General features: G+C 44.1%; 1 protein-coding gene across 1 annotated transcript in view; it reads left to right on the top strand.

The window, feature by feature from the left end:
• The first annotated feature begins 725 nt into the window (after positions 1-725).
• Positions 726-23,231, top strand: part of PYROXD2 (pyridine nucleotide-disulphide oxidoreductase domain 2) — a 118,112-nt gene continuing 95,606 nt past the window's right edge. The window contains exons 1-4 of the mRNA XM_069754005.1: positions 726-968; positions 15,260-15,279; positions 17,042-17,135; positions 22,455-22,528. Coding sequence (XP_069610106.1) covers positions 854-968; positions 15,260-15,279; positions 17,042-17,135; positions 22,455-22,528 — 303 coding nt within the window. The 5' untranslated portion in view covers positions 726-853. The remainder of the gene's footprint in view (positions 969-15,259; positions 15,280-17,041; positions 17,136-22,454; positions 22,529-23,231) is intronic.

The raw sequence follows: 23,231 nt of genomic DNA on the forward strand, positions 1-23,231 counted from the left end.
CCAGATAGTGAGATCCGTCACTGCACAGAACACGTCTCCTCCAGAACACGTCTCCTCCAGAGTCCAGTGATGGCGGCTTTACACCACTACATCCGACGCTCGGCATTGTGCTTGGTGATGTACGGCTGCATGCAGCTGCTCTTGGCGGAGGCACAGTGATTGTGCTAATGTTAATACCAGAGGAGGTCTGGACTCTCGAGTTATGGTGTCAGCAGAGCGATGGTGACTTTCCTGCTTTGCTTTTCAGTACTGTGACCCCATTACAATTTCTCATGTAAATTCAATACATTATTGCAGCATGCTAAACCCCAACAGGCTGTAATTTGCATCACAACCTTTAGGTGGCGACATACCGGCACATGCAGTGCAAACTTCTGATAGAATATCTAAAAATCAACTTTTTTTTTTCTTAAATCTGGTCATCTCTTGCCCATCCATCTTGGCATTTGTTGACCAAGAAGAAAGGTAACAAACAACCTGTTTCTTCCCAGGCATCTCATAGCCTCTTAGCCATAATTACTCGGCCATTGAGGTTCTTATGTCACATGCTTAATTTTTTCCCGTTTGAGATTTCCCTTTTCAATGCACGGCTTTTTAAGAATCTTAGAAGAACATAGTAGAAACACTTTGGCTTCACTTTCCAGTCCTGCCTTCTCTTCTGAGACCTGCCTACATCAGGATTACATGCTGGGTTGTACTTTCTGTACAGAGGATTCTGCTGCTGGAGAAAGGAGAAAAAAAAATTGTAACTGTAAATTTCAGGTTAATTGCAAAGCGAGCCTCAAAGTCCACCCTTCAGTCAATACAACGGGAACAGCTTTAAAGCCATATTTCTTCTTTTTGATGCTTGAAGATGTCAGCTTTGGGCTCAAAATGGCTGAAATTAATCCGATGCCCGGGCGTAAGAGCTTATTCCAAAACCTCAGGAACGCCGAAGCTGAAATATGACGCTGTGATCATCGGCGGAGGTAAAGTTGGCACTGCTGTTATTAATGTTAACCGTGCGCTGTAATCTGCAGGAACAGCGCAGGCTTAACCCTTTGCATCCCGGGGTTCTTATGAAAGGATCCATTGTAGATGGGATGTCACGATTAACGGTCCGTATATATTTACAGTAAGGAATAGAGATATTTTGCTTAAATCTGTTTTTAAAAGATCAATATTTGTTTATAAAAAAAAAAAAAAAGCATAAATAAGAATTGATATTTAAGATTAGTTTATCCCTGCGTTAAATATACTGTATACTAAGTTATTTAAGGGTGCAAATTGATCTAGGAGGTAAAAGGGGTTGTCCAGGAATAGTATAAAAGTTCTGCTGTGTTCCGGAATAGAGAATCGGTGCACTGGCGCCTGACACTGTTACCTGCCCAGCGGCCTAGTTTCAATAGCAACTTCCACTTGCTGCTGTAAAAAAAAAAAAAAAAGTGACTAATTTATAAAAATTAGGTTCCAAGCGACGCTATGGGATGAACATAAAGCTATAATTGTGGGAAAGACTATTCAATATTAGAAGGGGATTACTGGGATAGCGGAATCTGCAATACTCTTGATTCTCATAGATCACATTAGGCCCACCCAGGTCATCTAGGTGAATTTATCATGCACTACTTGTATAATAAAATACATATATGTGCATAGTTGTGCCGTCAGTGGTCGTACTGAGCACCGTCACAGCTATGTCATTGTTGGGATCGCTGCTGTGCGGTGGATTTCAGCCAATGCTGCGGATGTAAAATGAAGTAGATCTAGGTGCGAATACAAGAGTCTGGTGATTACATGCAGCGGAGGTCCCGTGAAGTCGTCTGACACTCCAAAGAAGAGCAACTTTTGGAACCTACTCGTTAGAAATTATTTTCCTGACTATCGGCCCCTTTTGCTCCAACTTCTCCCCATTTGGAGTGAAAAACCTGCAAACAAAGAGTTGAATTATAAAAATGCACTGCCTGCAGCCATTACTGAATATATACAGTGCCTTGCGATAGTATTCGGCCCCCTGGAACTTTTCAACCTTTTCCCACGTATCCTGCTTCAAACATAAAGATACCAAATGTAAATTTTTGGTGAAGAATCAACAAGTGGAACACAATAGTGAAGTTGAACGAAATTTATTGGTATTTAAAATTTTTGTGGAAAATGCAAAACTGAAAAGTGGGGCGTGCAATATTATTCGGCCCCTTTACCTTAATACTTTGTTGCGCCCCTTTTGCTGCGATTACAAGTCGCTTGGGGTATGTCTCTATCAGTTTTGTACATCGAAAGACTGAAATTCTTGCCCATTCTTCCTTGGCAAACAGCTCGAGCTCAGTGAGGTTGATGGAGATCGTTTGTGAACAGCAGTTTTCAGCTCTTTCCACAGATTCTCGATTGGATTGAGGTCTGGACTCTGACTTGGCCATTCTAACACCTGGATACGTTTATTTGTGAACCATTCCATTGTAGATTTTGCTTTATGTTTGGGATCATTGTCTTGTTGGAAGACAAATCTCCGTCCCAGTCTCAGGTCTTTTGCAGACTCCAACAGGGTTTCTTCAAGAATGGTCCTGTATTTGGCTTCATCCATCTTCCCATCAATTTTTACCATCTTCCCTGTCCCTGCTGAAGAAAAGCAGGCCCAAACCATGATGCTGCCACCACCATGTTTGACAGTGGGGATGGTGTGTTCAGGGTGATGAGCTGTGTTGCCTTTACACCAAACATATCGTTTGGCATTGTTGCCAAAAAGTTCAATTTTCGTTTCATCTGACCAGAGCACCTTCTTCCACATGTTTGGTGTCTCCCCGGTGGCTTGTTGTAAACTTTAAACGACACTTTTTATGGATATCTTTGAGAAATGGCTTTCTTCTTGCCACTCTTCCATAAAGGCCAGAGTTGTGCAGTGTACGACTGATTGTTGTCCTATGGACAGACTGTCCCACCTCAGCTGTAGATCTCTGCAGTTCATCCAGAGTGATCATGGGCCTCTTGGCTGCATCTCTGATCAGTCTTCTTGTTTGAGATGAAAGTTTAGAGGGACGGCCGGGTCTTGGTAGATTTGCAGTGGTATGATACTCCTTCCATTTCAATATGATCGCTTGCACAGTGCTCCTTGGGATGTTTAAAGTTTTGGAAATCATTTTGTATCCAAATCCGGCTTTAAACTTCTCCACAACAGTATCACGGACCTGCCTGTTGTGTTCCTTGGTCTTCATGATGCTCTTTCTTTTATAGTACAATACCAGGCTGCTTAGTGCCAGTGTTCAGTGTGGGGATGATTTTATTTGGCAGTTCTGGTATTTGTAGTTCTCTAGATCGGTACGTGGCAGGCTGGTGATTTGTTTTTAGAACAATGTTTTTAGAAGCATTTTCCAACAATTGTTTTTCTAACGAAGAGAGGAAGCTTAAATCATCCAAAAATAAAGCACAAAAAAACACTTGAAATGGTTTCCCATCTCTGTAGGATTAGAGTTGTTTGCATTGTCATGTCCTCCAGTTAGTTGTAGTCGGGGATCACGTCAGCATTTGTGTTCACATTCGCGGATGTATGATCATCACATGTTTTAGTTCTAAATTCATCTTTACGTTTCCCTATGTCACAGAATTGCAATGTGTCCGTAAAAATTTGATGCAATATTGTGGCTCCCTATGGCATTCATTTTCTTTACACACTTAAAGATTTGGATGGGCGAGTCTCATCTGATCTACGGAAGAATCACGTATGCTGCAAACTCTTTTCACACGCAGATTCGGACAGTGAAATAAATCATTCATCCACAAAACGTTGGTCTATGTGCTGTCTGTTTTTTACATGGTGAGCATTCAGACTGAAAACAGCCGTATGAGCTCTAAATAGTGCTGAATCCTACCTGTCCTGTAAATGTGTAGAGAGGCACGTGTTATAAATATTGGGTTTAGGGTCCTTCCAAAGAAAGGTTGCCTTGTCATGGCTGGTGGGCTCTCATGAATTAGTAAATTTGTCCGCTAAGTACCTTTAGTTTCTAAGTATATTCTATCTAGTGGTACATTTCATATATTCAATGTTTACACATCTTGGCGCTTACAGAGGTGGCTGTATTTTTTGCTTGTAGATAGATAGGATGGATGGATGAATAGATACAGTGGGGCAAAAAAGTATTTAGTCAGTCAGCAATAGTGCAAGTTCCACCACTTAAAAAGATGAGAGGCGTCTGTAATTTACATCATAGGTAGACCTCAACTATGGGAGACAAACTGAGAAAAAAAAATCCAGAAAATCACATTGTCTGTTTTTTTTATCATTTTATTTGCATATTATGGTGGAAAATAAGTATTTGGTCAGAAACAAAATTTCATCTCAATACTTTGTAATATATCCTTTGTTGGCAATGACAGAGGTCAAACGTTTTCTGTAAGTCTTCACAAGGTTGCCACACACTGTTGTTGGTATGTTGGCCCATTCCTCCATGCAGATCTGCTCTAGAGCAGTGATGTTTTTGGCTTTTCGCTTGGCAACACGGACTTTCAACTCCCTCCAAAGGTTTTCTATAGGGTTGAGATCTGGAGACTGGCTAGGCCACTCCAGGACCTTGAACTGCTTCTTACGAAGCCACTCCTTCGTTGCCCTGGCGGTGTGCTTTGGATCATTGTCATGTTGAAAGACCTAGCCACTTTTCATCTTCAGTGCCCTTGCTGATGGAAGGAGGTTTGCACTCAAAATCTCACGATACATGGCCCCATTCATTCTTTCATGTACCTGGATCAGTCGTCCTGGCCCCTTTGCAGAGAAACAGCCCCAAAGCATGATGTTTCCACCACCATGCTTTACAGTAGGTATGGTGTTTGATGGATGCAACTCAGTATTCTTTTTCCTCCAAACACGACAAGTTGTGTTTCTACCAAACAGTTCCAGTTTGGTTTCATCAGACCATAGGACATTCTCCCAAAACTCCTCTGGATCATCCAAATGCTCTCTAGCAAACTTCAGACGGGCCCGGACATGTACTGGCTTAAGCAGTGGGACACGTCTGGCACTGCAGGATCTGAGTCCATGGTGGCGTAGTGTGTTACTTATGGTAGGCCTTGTTACATTGGTCCCAGCTCTCTGCAGTTCATTCACTAGGTCCCCCCGCGTGGTTCTGGGATTTTTGCTCACCGTTCTTGTGATCATTCTGACCCCATGGGGTGGGATTTTGCGTGGAGCCCCAGATCGAGGGAGATTATCAGTGGTCTTGTATGTCTTCCATTTTCTAATTATTGCTCCCACTGTTGATTTCTTCACTCCAAGCTGGTTGGCTATTGCAGATTCAGTCTTCCCAGCCTGGAGCAGGGCTACAATTTTGTTTCTGGTGTCCTTTGACAGCTCTTTGGTCTTCACCATAGTGGAGTTTGGAGTCAGACTGTTTGAGGGTGTGCACAGGTGTCTTTTTATACTGATAACAAGTTTAAACAGGTGCCATTACTACAGGTAATGAGTGGAGGAAAGAGGAGACTCTTAAAAAAGAAGTTACAGGTCTGTGAGAGCCAGAAATCTTGATTGTTTGTTTCTGACCAAATACTTATTTTCCACCATAATATGCAAAAAAAATGATAAAAAAAACAGACAATGTGATTTTCTGGATTTTTTTTCTCAGTTTGTCTCCCATAGTTGAGGTCTACCTATGATGTAAATTACAGACGCCTCTCATCTTTTTAAGTGGTGGAACTTGCATTATTGCTGACTGACTAAATACTTTTTTGCCCCACTGTATATTTATAATAAAGACAGAGAAATATGAAGTAGATGTTAGATTTCATAGATAAAATAGATAAGATAAGCAGATGTTCAATTACTTACAATATGTAGATAAATGTTAGATTACATTGATTAGATGGATGGATATCTGACAGAGCAGATTCTGGAGAGATTATATAAGATGGATGGATACATGGTAGAATCTATTATCTCTATATCTTTCTCTCTCTTTATGTCTCTAAAACAAGCAGTGGTGCAGCTTTACACCGAAGGCTTCATTGCAATGCTGAGAATACACTGGGCTGCATTACGGGCCGTAACTGCTCAAGTCTGTGAATAATTTTGTTGCCCTCCAGGAATGAGGGATATTTTGAACTTTCCAGGAATTGAATGTACAGAACTGCCAGAAAAACTGAGGATAATTAAAATGTAGTAGGTGTTACCATGGTTCCCTAAATTACTCACAAATAAATGTGATGGCGAACGGGAATCAAATATTAGTCTATAAACACTATGAATATTTGACTGCAGAAGTATAATGTAATCTGAAACTCTGGGGCCCCACAGCAAAATCTGCAACAGATTCCCCCATCTACCACGTGACACTTATTATACTGGTGTTAGGCCTCTTTCACACTTCCGTCTTTGTAGTCCCGTCGAGATACGTCGTTTTTTGAGAAAACAGGATCCTGGAAAAAAAACGCAGGAATCTGTGACGGATGCAGTTATTACTTCTGAGCATGCCTGGAAGCATATTCCAACCTGGGGAAAAGTCTCTCTAACACTGGATGCGTTACACACGTTTTTCACTATTTTCACGACGTCCGTCGATACGTCACAACAACGCATTACGACGCCCGCCAGCAGACAGAAGTGTGAAAGAGGCCTAAGGATGAGGCAGGACTGCATTTGAGTCCCACTGTATAGTGGAATAAAACACTTGTAAATACTATTTTACCTAGAGAATGCAGTAACTTTGTGTTCACTATTCTGCTGGTGCAGTCACTGTGTACATACATTACATTACTGATCCTGAGTTACATCCCGTATTATATCCCAGAGCTGCACTCACTATTCTGCTGGTGCAGTCACTGTGTACATACATTACATTACTGATCCTGAATTACATCCTGTATTATACTCCAGAGCTGCACTCACTATTCTGCTGGTGCAGTCACTGTGTACATTACATTACTGATCCTGAGTTATATCCTGTATTATACTCCAGAGCTGTGCTCACTATTCTGCTGGTGCAGTCACTGTGTACATTACATTACTGATCCTGAGTTATATCCTGTATTATACTCCAGAGCTGCGCTCACTATTCTGCTGGTGCAGTCACTGTGTACATTACATTACTGATCCTGGGTTACATCCTGTATTATACTCCAGAGCTGCACTCACTATTCTGCTGGTGCAGTCACTGTCTACATACATTACATTACTGATCCTGAGTTACATCCTGTATTATACTCCAGAGCTGCACTCACTATTCTGCTGGTGCAGTCACTGTGTACACACATTACATTACTGATCCTGAGTTACATCCTGTATTATACTCCAGAGCTGCACTCACTATTCTGCTGGTGCAGTCACTGTGTACACACATTACATTACTGATCCTGAGTTACATCCTGTATTATACTCCAGAGCTGCACTCACTATTCTGCTGGTGCAGTCACTGTGTACATACATTACATTACTGATCCGGAGTTACATCCTGTATTATACCCCAGAGCTGCACTCACTATTCTGCTGGTGCAGTCACTGTGTACATACATTACATTACTGATCCTGAATTACATCCTGTATTATACTCCAGAGCTGCACTCACTATTCTGCTGGTGCAGTCACTGTGTACATTACATTACTGATCCTGAGTTATATCCTGTATTATACTCCAGAGCTGTGCTCACTATTCTGCTGGTGCAGTCACTGTGTACATTACATTACTGATCCTGAGTTATATCCTGTATTATACTCCAGAGCTGCGCTCACTATTCTGCTGGTGCAGTCACTGTGTACATTACATTACTGATCCTGGGTTACATCCTGTATTATACTCCAGAGCTGCACTCACTATTCTGCTGGTGCAGTCACTGTCTACATACATTACATTACTGATCCTGAGTTACATCCTGTATTATACTCCAGAGCTGCACTCACTATTCTGCTGGTGCAGTCACTGTGTACACACATTACATTACTGATCCTGAGTTACATCCTGTATTATACTCCAGAGCTGCACTCACTATTCTGCTGGTGCAGTCACTGTGTACACACATTACATTACTTATCCTGAGTTACATCCTGTATTATACTCCAGAGCTGCACTCACTATTCTGCTGGTGCAGTCACTGTGTATACACATTACATTGCGTATCTTGTACTGATCCTGAGTTAGATCCTGTAGATCTTTTACAAAAATGAAAAACATTACATTAATAACAGAAACATAACAAAGATATTAGCCAGAAAATAATCACTATAATGAACACTAGTCCAGCTGCTCATTCTCTCCTCAAACACATATTATACATATATGCAGAATAATTAATAACTACTTTTTCCTTATGGTCTGGTCACCAAACAAAATAATAACCAACAAACAATAAATAAAATAAACAAAACCTGACATAAATATATACATAAACTTTTTTTTTCTTTTATATATATTTAAAATAAACAGAAACATTAAAGACGTATACAAGACTAAACTAACCACCACCCCACACTCAAGCCCACCATTCTCAAGCCCCGCCCTGACCTGAGAGCTGGTCCTGCGTCTCATGCCTCAGTCCAGGTCCAATGTCACATTAGGCAGTGCCAATTTTCCTCCAAACACCCCAGTGTCCCACAGTCCCACAAGATGAACCTACCTTCCCCCTTTTCCCATCACCCAACCGAACACCTACACCGATATCTATAACCCTATATACAATATATAAAAAAACAAACACCACAATAACCACATATCGCAATGCCCAAGTTTGGCTCCTGCAGCCCTACATCACTGTATACTGATCAAACAAAACAAAAATCTACAGTGTCAGCAGCAGCCCACCACCAGGGAAGAAGATGACCAGATTAGGGCACACTAAATGGAAAGCCCCTCCAGAAGAGAGCAGCCTTACGTGTGCCCAGTCTCTCATACTCCAGACAGTGCACCTTCACCAGGTCACCGAGTATGGTCCTAAACACATCGTCCACTGGGAGGATTTTCTGTTGCGTCGATACTGAGCAGAGTGCGTTCCAGATGTGGTACCTAACTACTGTGCTAACTAGAAATAAGATGCAGCAGACCCGACCACCAAGGTCTCCGAATGGTACATAGGCCCATTCCGCATCAAAGACCGATCAGCCGAGACCAGCCAATGGAGGCGCCCATCCTGCTGTACACCTCTGTGTTAAAGGTACAATGAAGCAGGAAGTGCTTCAGATTGTCCCTCACACACAGTTTCCCATTAAAGCCGCGCCAAGCCAAATCCCAAAACTTCAAGGGGATCCTGATAGAATTGAGAAGATGCAAACGCACCATAAGATCACAACTTGGGCAATCCCTGAGCGACAGAGGCCTCTGGAAATGGGTCACTAATGCCCTATTGTCAAGGAGTTTCCTTGGCAGAGTTCTACTCCCCCACATTCCCAGACCTCACCGGCGAATTACCTTCAGAACCAAGGTAGCATAAGTCGGAAGATGTCCATGTGGTGTGCGAAGATCCTTCTCTTGCCCTCTTGTCTCCCATTCCTGGAAAAAAGACTGAAACCATTACCTACAGGAGAATACCCACAGAGGAGCCCTCTCTTTCTAGAGGTTTGCAATGTTGATCTTAATGAAGGTATCCACAAGGAATACCACAGGGATGACCATACCCAAACCTCCTAATCTCCTTGTATGATAAGTAACCTCCCTCTTGACCAGGTTCAGTCTATTCCCCCATAACAGTTAGAAGACCAAACTGTAGACCAGAATCCAGAGAGGCTCCAGCAAGATGCACACACTGCCCAGATAAATCTGGGAAGGGAACAGGTAAGTTTTGATCAGGTTTACCCTTTCCGTTAGGGTCAAAGACCAACCCTTCCATTGGTTCACCTCTTGAGTGACAATCTCCAGCCTGCTTTCCTAATTTTGTTTCGGTAATTCCCCTGGCCAAATTCGATGCCAAGGACTTTTGCAGAGACTTTGGGTTCTGGAAGGGTGTCCAGGAGATCAAAACCATGATTTCATTCTCCCAGCCAGAGACTCTCACACTTAAGCCCTTCAATCACCAACTTAACTTCCTCTTCACTGATCATCTCTGTCAAAACATCAAGAGAGGGGTCTACCTCTGGTTCAGGGATGACTTCAGCCAGGAAAGCCGACATCTCATCCCAATCAAGATCCCTCTTCCCCAAGAGGTGCGAGTAGAAGGATCTGACAACCTCCAGGATCGCCTCCGGGACCCCGTAGTGTCGAACAGTCCTGTAACTACTATTCACTGACATCTTACAGTTTCTGTAAGGGTCAGGTGAGCGGTACTTCCCGTAATCCCTCTGAAAAATCAAAGATGCATGTCTTTCGTACTGACACCTCATAAGCAAAGATTTCACTCTGGAGATCTCCTTGCGGCTATCCTCCTCAGACACTGATACAGGCAGTACCTGCTCAGACTCCTGAGGCTCAAGAGCTGGCGGAAGAATCTCGCCACTCTTTCCTTGAACATCTCCCACCACTCTGACTTACTACAACAAAGATCCAGTAAGAGTACCTGGCACGGAAGAAAATCCTCAAAGGACTGTCTTATCTCCACTTCTTCCAAGAGAGATGAATTGAGCCTCCAAAAGCCTCTTCCCATCCATAGGGTCTCTGTAACATTCAGAGAAAGCAAAATTAAACAGTGGTCAGAGAACTCCACCTCAACAACAGACACTGCTGAAGAGACAGCTTCCTCCTTTAAATAAAACCTATCCATTATGGACCTACATCTACCTCTATAATAGGTGAACCCCTTGTGGCCTGGGGTGTGCTGAATGTGGACATCCACCAGGCGAGCCTAGCTCTATCTCGAAGTCTCGTGACAGTGTTGAAATCCCCTCCAAAAGACAACTTGCAGAATTGTAAGAATCTAGGGCTTGATCCTCATAAAGAGATATTTCCAGTCTCACTTAGATTGGGGACCATAGATGTTAATGAGCTGGAGCTCTTGTCCCTTTATGAGGACATCTAAGATCAGACACCTCCCCATTTCTAGCTCAATAACCTGTCGGCATTCCACCGGTGCAGTAAAAAGGACTGCCACTCCGCTATATGGCTCAGCTGCAGGAGACCAGTAGGAGGGCCCGAGTCTCCACTCCCTCTTAGCTTTAAACACGTCTGCCATGTTGGGCAGCCTGGTCTCTTGCAAAAGGAAAATGTCAGCTTCAACCCAGCTGAGAAAATCAAAGGCAGCAAATCTGGCAGTATTTGACTTTATGTTGGTGACATTAATGGACACCAGCATCAACGGAGTGGGTACCGCCATCATTGGTGATAGAGTTAGATGGCTTTCTTCTTACCACTCCCTTTATCCTCTGCATCAGAGGAAGAATCCTTTCCCCTCTTTAATGACACAGAGGTGTCCATTACCATGTGTTTTTTCTATTTATCGTACTCGTCTCTGGACCCCGAACAAGTCACCCCCTCCAAGGACGTTACATCCCCAGAAGAAGGAGACTCGGCACCACCTGTAAGCCCCACCGAAGCCAGAACCTCACCCTCAGCTTCCTCCTCAGAGGAAGAGATGTACTCAAGAGCTTGGAACCGGTTAGAAAGACCAACCAGAGGGGAGTCAGTTTTTCATTCCTTAGGTACCTTGGTCAGAGAGTGAGAAGATGTTTTATCTCCCTTCTTTCTCTTCTTGGTGTCGAGCTTACGCGTGTCCTCTAGCCACTTCTTCTTATCTTCATCCATACTTTCGTATTGGGAGGACTCCGAGGAAGTGGCATATTCCTCCTTGTAGATCCTCCTGACCTCCTCATCCAACTCATCATCCATCGGGCCCTCATCATTTAGACTGGCATTCAGAACAGGGGCCGCCCGAGTAGTCCGATGCTTGCCCAGCACCCTCTCCTGTCTAGATGCCTCAGCTGGGCAGTAATTTACTGCTTTTCCTCCCTGGCCTCTCAGCTCCCTCACAGTTTTCTCCCACTGGGGTCACAACTGCATTAGCAAAGAGCGAGGACAACAGCTGAATGGGTGACCTAACGCACCTATTTTCCACACAAGATGCAGCAAGATGGCCGATATCCCCACACAATGCACATTTCTGTGTGTGGGGTCGCCGCACACAGACCCCTGTGTGTGGGTTCTGTGACAGAGCTTCGGTTGCCCCTGACCAGGATACGATCCCTACCCAGAAAGGCAGATGATGCATTGTGGGCAAGCGTACCACCTGAATGCTTACGTTTTACCAGAAACATCCACGTCCCTGACCAGATACCAAACTCGTCATGCTTTTTCTTTGGCATCTCCACCACCTCTACAAATCTGCCAAGCCACATCATGATGTCATAACAAGAAATCGACTCATTACAAGTCATCACAGTCACTTTCTTGACTTGGTTTTGGCGAGACACTGCCTGAATGGAAATGTCTTGCCAGCCGGGCTAATTTTTTGTCAATTCATAATTCAACCAGAAGAGCTCAAGCCCCTATGGCCCTAACAAAGCTGACATCAAACTCAGGCATGGCATAGGGATGTATCAAGGTGTAGATGTCAATCGCCTTGAAGCCCATCCTCAGCATGAGCTCCACAACCTTAGACCTTGGTGGACATGCATGACTGCCCCTTCCACTGAAAACAGACCACATTTCTATGCACACTACCCAGCCCAGCTGTTGGGAGGGACCACACTGTATCCCCCATTTTTGCTCTCGGAAGGCCCCGAGGCCATGCCACTCTATGCAGAAGGATAGATTAACCTCTCGACCCTCAATCATCAGTGATCTCTCCCTCTTTTTTAGAGCCTCCAGGAGACACTGCTGCAACATGCCGTCCCCAGAGCCCAGAGACGAGGGAGACGCTCTATTTCCCCTGGAGGTGACAGCGGCATAACTCCTAACAGGCGCTGCGACTACCGGGGGGGCAACCGGACCAGTGACCACATCAGTTCCAACAGTATCACTATTGATCACCTTCCACCAAACCAGCAACTACACCACTAGACAAAGGATTTTCCTCATTCACACCCTCCACCACATTCACTCCTGCTGGACCAGTGACAACAGGGGTTGATGTTTTGACCTCTGCATCATCAGGCACAAGGAGCTCAGTCATCTCCACAGAACTGGAAGTGACCATCTCACCCCTGGTCTTACATGTGCCCTCCGCATCATCAGTTGGTAATTTCCGCTGCTTCATGGTTGCTACCAGGCGCCGTTGATCCTTAGCCGCTGTGGGGCACTGATGATCCTCAGTATCAGGATCTTGCTGACCAGCGATGCCAACACAAAATAGCACTTTGGGAGGACCGGAACTCCCAGCCCCGGCAACCCACTTTCACTGCTGTCGCTTCTCAACTAAGTGCTCAGCAGCAACAGCATTCTGGGGCGCCGAGGCTACCGGAGCTGCCCCTGAAACTGGGCCGCTTCCCCCTCCCACTGAGGAGTGCACCACAGTATCGTGGCCTGACTGTACGCCCATCATCAGGCTCCCCTCACTGTCCAGCCTCTCGGCTGATGCACCTCCTGCTAAGTCCCCGCTACTACAAGCAGAGACGGAGCTCTGCACCTCATTACTTTTATTTGTAATCTTCTTGTGCCTTTGCAACGGATACACAGCAGAACCTGAGCTGGGCTAGGCAATGGGGCTTATAAAGCGAGCTGACCCTGCAGCCGACTCAGAGGGTACAGGGGGGCATACACGTAGCTTATTGCTTCCTGGCGCTTTGGCTTGGTGGTCTTCTTTACCTTAGTCTTCTGTCCCCCAGGTGCCTCCTCTTGTAAATCGTCACCAAGATGGAAATTCTGTAAGCTCACTGGGGACTCCACAAGCTTTATCTCCGCCATTAGCGCCCCTCTCTGGTCACTGTTGTTACTGTCTTCCCCAGAGCCAGCAGTACTGAGACCAGATGTTAATGTCACCTTCCTGCGGGTGACTGCAGGCCGCACAGGTGGGGCTTTCTGCTGGTCATCATCCTCATCATCATCCACCTGGCTCTCAGGCTGCAGCCCCATCTGCCTTTGCTCTGTTATCAGCCATTTCTCTGAATCGGTCTTCATTCAGCAGTTTTTCTTTAAATGGTCCACTTTTCTCTCTGATAAACGCTTTTCTGACTTCCAACTCATTAATGTCAAATTTAAACCTCTTTACGTAGCCTCTTTACCTGTGCCTGGAGTTGTGTCTTCTTTGGTTTGGAGGAACCTGCAGCTTTGGCGTTTGGGCAGCACAGCTCCTCCCGGAGCCTCCTGATGGTCTAACTTGCATCTTCATACACATGGAGGTGGCTCATGACCCGGGAGCCATAGGTGGACACAGACTCCTGGGTCTCTTCAGTCCCCAACCTTCCTCAGTGATGTCGGCCTCATCACCGTAAACACTCAGCTTTCCTCCGGAAGGACCACCATCTTGCAGGCTAGCAGGCTTCTCCTCCATGTTGGAAACCTTGCTGCTTCTCTGGGTCTCCGCAGACCCGGAGGGAGTAGGATCTGCATTGCTGCGACTCCTGGTGGAGCGTCTCACTCCTGAGTCCTCTGATGTGCAGGCCGGTTGCAGGTTTCGCCATCCCCCGCCGGCTTGGTCCGGGGAACAGAAGCCTGGGACTTGGCTCCTTCATCCCAGGAAACCCACACGCTCCCTGGGTAGGAAAGAAAGCAGGTCCCCAGGTGGAGAGGTGGTGTTTCTCTGGACCTCGGGAGCACACAGCAGGATCAGTAACAACTGCATCTTCAATCACTACAGTGAGAAGAGCTGCCCTCACTATTCTGCTGGTGCAGTCACTGTGTACATACATTACATTACTGATCCTGGATATTAACACTAGAAAACTAGTAAACATGTGGCCATGTAGTTCTCCACATTCATCAGCTTTGTATAACCCTGCCTCGCCACTGATTGGTAGCTTTCTGCCTATACACAGTGTACACAGAAAGCTAGCAATCAGTGTCATGGGCGAGTTAATATACATTTCAAGATTCATAGACTTCGGAGATCTGCAGAACATTAAAAAGGGATTTTATTAAAATTGCAGCCCAGTAAGTGACACATAGTCGGCCTCAGGGTCTCTGCTCTCAGGTGTTGTAGCAAAAAAAGTGATGCAATGCATTAAAATTACCAAAATCTATAGTAAAATGGTGATCAAATGTGAATGTGTTTAAATCCCAAATATCATACATATCAAGCAAGTTACAGGTAATGGCTAAAAACAGATCTCATTCGCTGATAGCAAGCAGAAATATTCAAAAAAAAGTGAGGCAGTAAACAGAAAGTTTGAAGCAAAGTTGCAAAAGTTTGTATTATGCAATATTTTTATTTCTATGCACCTTTATTCTGTAAATGTATGAGATGCGTCTTAATGTTCTGTGTGTAATTATGTATTTTGTTTTCTGCTTCACAGGACATAACGGTCTGGTCACGGTAAGTTTTGTGCCATTTTTTGTTACGTGGGTCATGTGACCCCTACTTGTGACAAACTGATTCCATAGTGTTGGTAAAGAAGTGCTGACCTGCATGGAAACCCCCGATGTAAAGATGCTTACATCTACACTGTACATTACAGCTGGGGTAATTTATTAACTGTGCCCTTTGCCTTATCCTTAAAAAAGACTGATTCCGCATTTTTCTTAAATATCAATAATTCTGCGTGTATAGAGAATTTGTCTTCACGTTTTCAAGGATTTCGCGTAGTAAAAAGGTCATTTGATGTTAGAAGTATAAAATGTTGCCAAGTAATAAATCTGATGTGTGATGGCAGATGGTTACTTGCCCTGGCTCCTTGGAGTGTTATCCTACTTGTCTGCAGATTATCTCACTAGTGCCCCCTACTAAAGGCGGCTCCTGAATAAGTCTAAGTCAAGTGTTTAATTGTTATTCTCTACAAAATAAATGTATCCATTGGATGGGAAAACAAAAACTTGTTGACTGCTGAGACCCCCAGTGATCCAAAGATCAGGGCTTGAATGAAGCGGAGGTGTGCATCCTTGACCTGTCCTCCATCCAGGGCTCCATATCCCGTATCGCTGGGAACCCCATCAGTCAGACCCCCATCGATCAGCAACGTATAAACGATTACTTGATTTGTTGGGAATAGCCCTGTAAGGAGCCTTGCATCATCACCGAATCTCTTTCAAAAGGATAAAGCAATTTGTCTATAGGCAACTGTTTCGGGGTTTTTGCCTCTCATTAGTATAGAACAGGATACAGGTTGGCTGGGTGAGAGGCCTTTAACAGTGGTCTCGGCGGATACTGTATCTCCATGCTTAGACTGGAGGAGGGAAACTATCTCATTAGTACCACCTATTGGAAGCAACTACTCCATAAGTCAATGCACAGCCCTTTATTTTGCCTTGCATCATGGCTCAAAAGGAAGAAATGTCCATTTTGGTATATAAGTGAGCTCTCCTCCAGAAGAAAAGACCGTCTTTCTAGTGCTGACTTGCTTCTCTATAAGTCAATGTTCGACCTTTTACCGAGCTCTGCAACATGACTAAGCAACAGTATTATCCAAACCTGTAGCATCAATGCTTCTCAAGCAGCCAACCAGTAACCCGCTGTGTGCTGATGAGGGGCAATAACTCTGAAACAGTTCTCTACAGTTGGTTGTCTTTTCTTTTTATAAAGACCTTGTTGTGGATAACATACATAGTCAAAATGCAATGCAGTTGGACACTAAGTTATAGGATGTCTACAGGTTTTTTTTTTGTCCTCTCTGGAGGAGAGATACTTTGCACGACCTTTTCCCAGTGAAAGTTGCCGGACTACAAGACCCCCTATACCAGCTGAGAGTCTTCACAAAGATAATACTTAGCGGTTTCATACTCAACCAATGTTTTCTAGGTTGACATTTTGTATAGGAGTAAAACTAAGAAGTTTCTGGGATGCAGTTTGCAACCAGTGAGGACAAAAGAAGTGCACAGGTTTGTGATTGCCAACACTCTCCAGGGGCTTCCCAGAGTGTTCATATATTTATGTACTTCATGGATATAGGCGTTCCATACAATGACTGAGGCCTTCAATATAAAATAGCAAATAGGAGAATTCATAGCCGCGTAAGAAGTAAAAAACCTTAGGTGGTTAAATTGGATAAGAAGCTGACGTAAGGACAGAGACCAATGTAAGTGGATTGTATGGATTTATCTGTAGGCGATCTTCTATCACTGAACATTCTCTTGCTCTGCAGGCAGCGTATCTGCAGAAATCTGGGCTGAACTGCGTAGTTCTTGAAAAACGCCATGTGATTGGTGGAGCAGCGGTAACGGAGGAGATTATCCCAGGTAGAGTCTATATTCAACTGCTTTTACACTGAGCCGATTATTTAATCTATTCATGAGCAGTCAATTTTTTTTTTTTTTTTGCATGTTTGTTTTGTTCTTTCCTTACTCCAAGAGCCAAATATTTAACATTAGCATCTCCATATGGGGTCTTGTTTGCAGGCGAGTCGTGGTTTTGAACGAACCCATTCATTTTTCTATACAATGTACTGAAAATCTAAAAAAAACAATCAAAATAAAATAGTAGACATGGAATAAGAAAATAGTTTAGAAAAAAAAAAAACAGTCTACAGCAAAAAGGTGAAGTTGTAAAGCCTCAAAGAGCTCCAGGGGGTTTTTTTTGGGTATGGTACAGAACTAATATTTGGTCACCATGTTGCAGTATACAGTAATTTGAGCATTGCATAGCGGGACAATTTAGATGCTACTTGGTGCTTTACACCTTGTGTGTGTATATCTACTATATAATTGTCTAAGGGTCACTTACGTCTTTCTGTCTTTCCTTCTTTCTGTCACGGATATTAATTGGTCGCGGCCTCTGTCTGTCAAGGAAATCTAAGTCACTGATTGGTCGCGGCAGAACAGCCACGACCAATCAGCGACGGGCACAGTCCGGAAGAAAATGGCCGCTCCTTACTCCCCGCAGTCACTGCTCGGCGCCCGCATACTCCCCTCCAGTCACCGCTCACACAGGGTTAATGCCGGCGGTAACGGACCGCGTTATGCCGTGGGTAACACACTCCGTTACCGCCGCTATTAACCCTGTGTGTCCCCAACTTTTTACTATTGATGCTGCCTATGCGGCATCAATAGTAAAAAATGTAATGTTAAAAATAATTAAAAAAACAAAAAACCTGCTATACTCACCCTCCGTTGTCCGCAGAGCCGGCCGCCATCTTCTGTTTCCGGCGAAGCATTGCAAAATTACCCAGAAGACTTAGTGCCCTCGCGAGACTGCTAAGTCATCTGGGTAATTTCGCAATGCATCCTGGGAACGGAAGATGGTGGCAGCCGCGCGCTACAAGGGGCCCTCGGATTCGAAGGTGAGTATGTTTATTTTTTATTTTTTAACCTGTGACATACGTGGCTGGGCAATACACTACATAGCTGGGCAATATACTACGTAGCTGTGCAATATACTACGTCACTGGGCAATATACTACGTCGCTGTGCAATATACTACATGGCTGAGCAATATACTACATGGCTCTGTGCTGTATACTACGTCACTGGGCAATATACTACGTCACTGGGCAATATACTACGTGTCTGGGCAATATACTACGTGACTGGGCAATATACTACGTGACTGGGCAATATACTACGTGGCCTGGCAATATACTACGTCACTGGGCAATATACTACGTGGCTGGGCAATATACTACGTCACTGGGCAATATACTACGTCACTGGGCAATATACTACGTGTCTGGGCAATATACTACATGACTGGGCAATATACTACGTGACTGGGCAATATACTACGTGGCCTGGCAATATACTACGTCACTGGGCAATATACTACGTGTCTGGGCAATATACTACGTGACTGGGCAATATACTACGTGTCTGGGCAATATACTATGTCACTGGGCAATATACTACGTGTCTGGGCAATATACTACGTGACTGGGCAATATACTACGTGACTGGGCAATATACTACTTGACTGGGGAATATACTACGTGGCTAGGCAATACACTACGTGGCTGGGCAATATACTACTTGGCTGGGCAATATACTACGTGACTGGGCAATATACTACGTGACTGGGCAATATACTACGTGACTGGGCAATATACTACGTGGCTGGGCAATACACTACGTGGCTGGGCAATATACTACGTGGCTGGGCAATATACTACGTCACTGGGCAATATACTACGTGGCTGGGCAATATACTACGTGGCTGGGCAATATACTACGTGACTGGACAATATACTACGTCACTGGGCAATATACTACGTGGCTGGGCAATATACTACTTGGCTGGGCAATATACTACGTGGCTGGGCAATATACTACGTCGCTGGGCAATATACTACGTGGCTGGGCAATATACTACGTCGCTGGGCAATATACTACGTGGCTGGGCAATATACTACGTGACTAGGCAATATACTACGTGGCTGGGCAATATACTACGTAGCTGGGCAATATACTACGTGACTGGGCAATATACTACGTGACTGGGCAATATACTACGTGGCTGGGCAATATACTACGTCGCTGGGCAATATACTACGTGGCTGGGCAATATACTACGTCGCTGGGCAATATACTACGTGGCTGGGCAATATACTACGTGACTAGGCAATATACTACGTGGCTGGGCAATATACTACGTAGCTGGGCAATATACTACGTAGCTGGGCAATATACTACGTGACTGGGCAATATACTACGTGACTGGGCAATATACTACGTGGCTGGGCAATATACTACGTGGCTGGGCAATACACTACGTGGCTGGGCAATATACTACATGGGCTGTGCAATATACTACGTGGCTGGGCAATATACTACGTGACTAGGCAATATACTACGTGGCTGGGCAATATACTACGTAGCTGGGCAATATACTACGTGACTGGGCAATATACTACGTGACTGGGCAATATGCTACGTGGCTGGGCAATATACTACGTGGCTGGGCAATACACTACGTGGCTGGGCAATATACTACATGGGCTGTGCAATATACTACGTCACTGGGCAATATACTACGTGGCTGGGCAATATACTACGTGGCTGGGCAGTATACTACGTCACTGGGCAATATACTACGTGGCTGGGCAATATACTACGTGGCTGGGCAATATACTACGTGACTGGGCAATATACTACGTCACTGGGCAATATACTACGTCACTGGGCAATATACTACGTGACTGGGCAATATTCTACGTGACTGGGCAATATACTACGTGACTGGGCAATATACTACGTGACTGGGCAATATACTACGTGACTGGGCAATATACTACGTCGCTGGGCAATATACTACGTGGCTGGGCAATATACTACGTCACTGGGCAATATACTACGTGGCTGGGCAATATACTACGTGGCTGGGCAATATACTACGTGGCTGGGCAATATACTACGTGACTGGGCAATATACTACGTCACTGGGCAATATACTACGTGGCTGGGCAATATACTACTTGGCTGGGCAATATACTACGTGGCTGGGCAATATACTACGTGGCTGGGCAATATACTACGTGGCTGGGCAATATACTACGTGACTGGGCAATATACTACTATGTGGACATGCATATTCTAGAATACCCGATGCGTTAGAATCGGACCACCATCTTGTGTATATATATATATATATATATATATATATATATATATATATATATTATATATATATATACTGTGTATATATATATATAATATATATACAGTGGGGCAAAAAAGTATTTAGTCAGTCAGCAATAGTGCAAGTTCCACCACTTAAAAAGATGAGAGGCGTCTGTAATTTACATGATAGGTAGACCTCAACTATGGGAGACAAACTGAGAAAAAAAAATCCAGAAAATCACATTGTCTGTTTTTTTATCATTTTTTTTGCATATTATGGTGGAAAATAAGTATTTGGTCAGAAACAAACAATCAAGATTTCTGGCTCTCACAGACCTGTAACTTCTTCTTTAAGAGGCTCCTCTTTCCTCCACTCATTACCTGTAGTAATGGCACCTGTTTAAACTTGTTATCAGTATAAAAAGACACCTGTGCACACCCTCAAACAGTCTGACTCCAAACTCCACTATGGTGAAGACCAAAGAGCTGTCAAAGGACACCAGAAACAAAATTGTAGCCCTGCACCAGGCTGGGAAGACTGAATCTGCAATAGCCAACCAGCTTGGAGTGAAGAAATCAACAGTGGGAGCAATAATTAGAAAATGGAAGACATACAAGACCACTGATAATCTCCCTCGATCTGGGGCTCCACGCAAAATTCCACCCTGTGGGGTCAGAATGATCACAAGAACGGTGAGCAAAAATCCCAGAACCACGCGGGGGGACCTAGTGAATGAACTGCAGAGAGCTGGGACCAATGTAACAAGGCCTACCATAAGTAACACACTACGCCACCATGGACTCAGATCCTGCAGTGCCAGACGTGTCCCACTGCTTAAGCCAGTACATGTCCGGGCCCGTCTGAAGTTTGCTAGAGAGCATTTGGATGATCCAGAGGAGTTTTGGTAGAATGTCCTATGGTCTGATGAAACCAAACTGGAACTGTTTGGTAGAAACACAACTTGTCGTGTTTGGAGGAAAAAGAATACTGAGTTGCATCCATCAAACACCATACCTACTGTAAAGCATGGTGGTGGAAACATCATGCTTTGGGGCTGTTTCTCTGCAAAGGGGCCAGGACGACTGATCCGGGTACATGAAAGAATGAATGGGGCCATGTATCGTGAGATTTTGAGTGCAAACCTCCTTCCATCAGCAAGGGCATTGAAGATGAAACGTGGCTGGGTCTTTCAACATGACAATGATCGAAAGCACACCGCCAGGGCAACGAAGGAGTGGCTTCGTAAGAAGCATTTCAAGGTCCTGGAGTGGCCTAGCCAGTCTCCAGATCTCAACCCTATAGAAAACCTTTGGAGGGAGTTGAAAGTCCGTGTTGCCAAGCGAAAAGCCAAAAACATCACTGCTCTAGAGGAGATCTGCATGGAGGAATGGGCCAACATACCAACAACAGTGTGTGGCAACCTTGTGAAGACTTACAGAAAACGTTTGACCTCTGTCATTGCCAACAAAGGATATATTACAAAGTATTGAGATGAAATTTTGTTTCTGACCAAATACTTATTTTCCACCATAATATGCAAATAAATTGTTAAAAAAACAGACAATGTGATTTTCTGGCTTTTTTTTTTCTCAGTTTGTCTCCCATAGTTGAGGTCTACCTATGATGTAAATTACAGACGCCTCTCATCTTTTTAAGTGGTGGAACTTGCACTATTGCTGACTGACTAAATACTTTTTTGCCCCACTGTATATATATATATATATACATACAGTATATATATATATATATATATATACTGTACATATATACACAGGGTTAAGCACCAACACTAGCAATAGCATCAAAATTGTACTGCTATGCAATGCTCGAATTACTGTATACTGCTACATGGTGACCAAATATTAGTTTTATACCGTACTCAAATGAAAACCCCTGGAGAATTACATGACTTCTGTGTAGTAGTCATTTATGTCAATAACGTCGGTCTCTCTATATAACTGTGGTTAAATAGAAAATATTGATTTCTATAACATTTTTGTTTTAAATAGGTTTTAAGTTCTCACGCGCGTCCTACCTCCTCAGTCTCCTGAGACCACAGATTTACAAGGACCTGGAACTAAAGGTGATTTTCGCATTTTTGCTTTGCAGTACTGGTAGGTGAAATGGCCCTTCTCAGAGGGTGCGGATATATTAGGCAACAAGTGATTAGAAATGAGAAATATATGAGGATCTAAGCAATAGCAGCAATGGAAGAAGATGGCCTTGTGTGATAGGTTATTTTTCGGAATATTTATGACCGGGTGAATGATGAGTGATTGCACCAGGATGCACTATGGGAATAAGACAAGGCTGCAGTGTGATGGTGCAATGTTCTGCTGAAGAACCGCGACTTCTGACTTTAATATGGATGTGGCCACCTACAGTACATAAAATTGTACAGACCACATCAAACCATTCTTGGTAGCGGTGTTCTCTAGTAGTAGTGCATTCTTTTAACAGGATAATGTCCCTACCACACTGCAAATAATTGGCACACTGATGTCACAGTACAGGGACAATAATCACAGTGATACCACAGTTCAGGGAGTATATAAGGTCACAGCACAGGGATAATACACACAGTGAGGACACGGTACAGGGATAATACACACAGTGATGTCCCAGTACAGGGATAATACACACAGTGATGTCACAGTACAGGGATAATACACACAGTGATGTCACAGTACAGGGATAATACACACAGTGATGTCACAGTACAGGGATAATACACACAGTGATGTCTGTTATGACCTGGTGGTTAGGGGCACCAGGAATGACCTGAT

The sequence above is a fragment of the Ranitomeya imitator genome, chromosome 2 (assembly GCF_032444005.1).
Source record: "Ranitomeya imitator isolate aRanImi1 chromosome 2, aRanImi1.pri, whole genome shotgun sequence".
NCBI classification, from domain to species: Eukaryota; Metazoa; Chordata; class Amphibia; order Anura; family Dendrobatidae; genus Ranitomeya; species Ranitomeya imitator.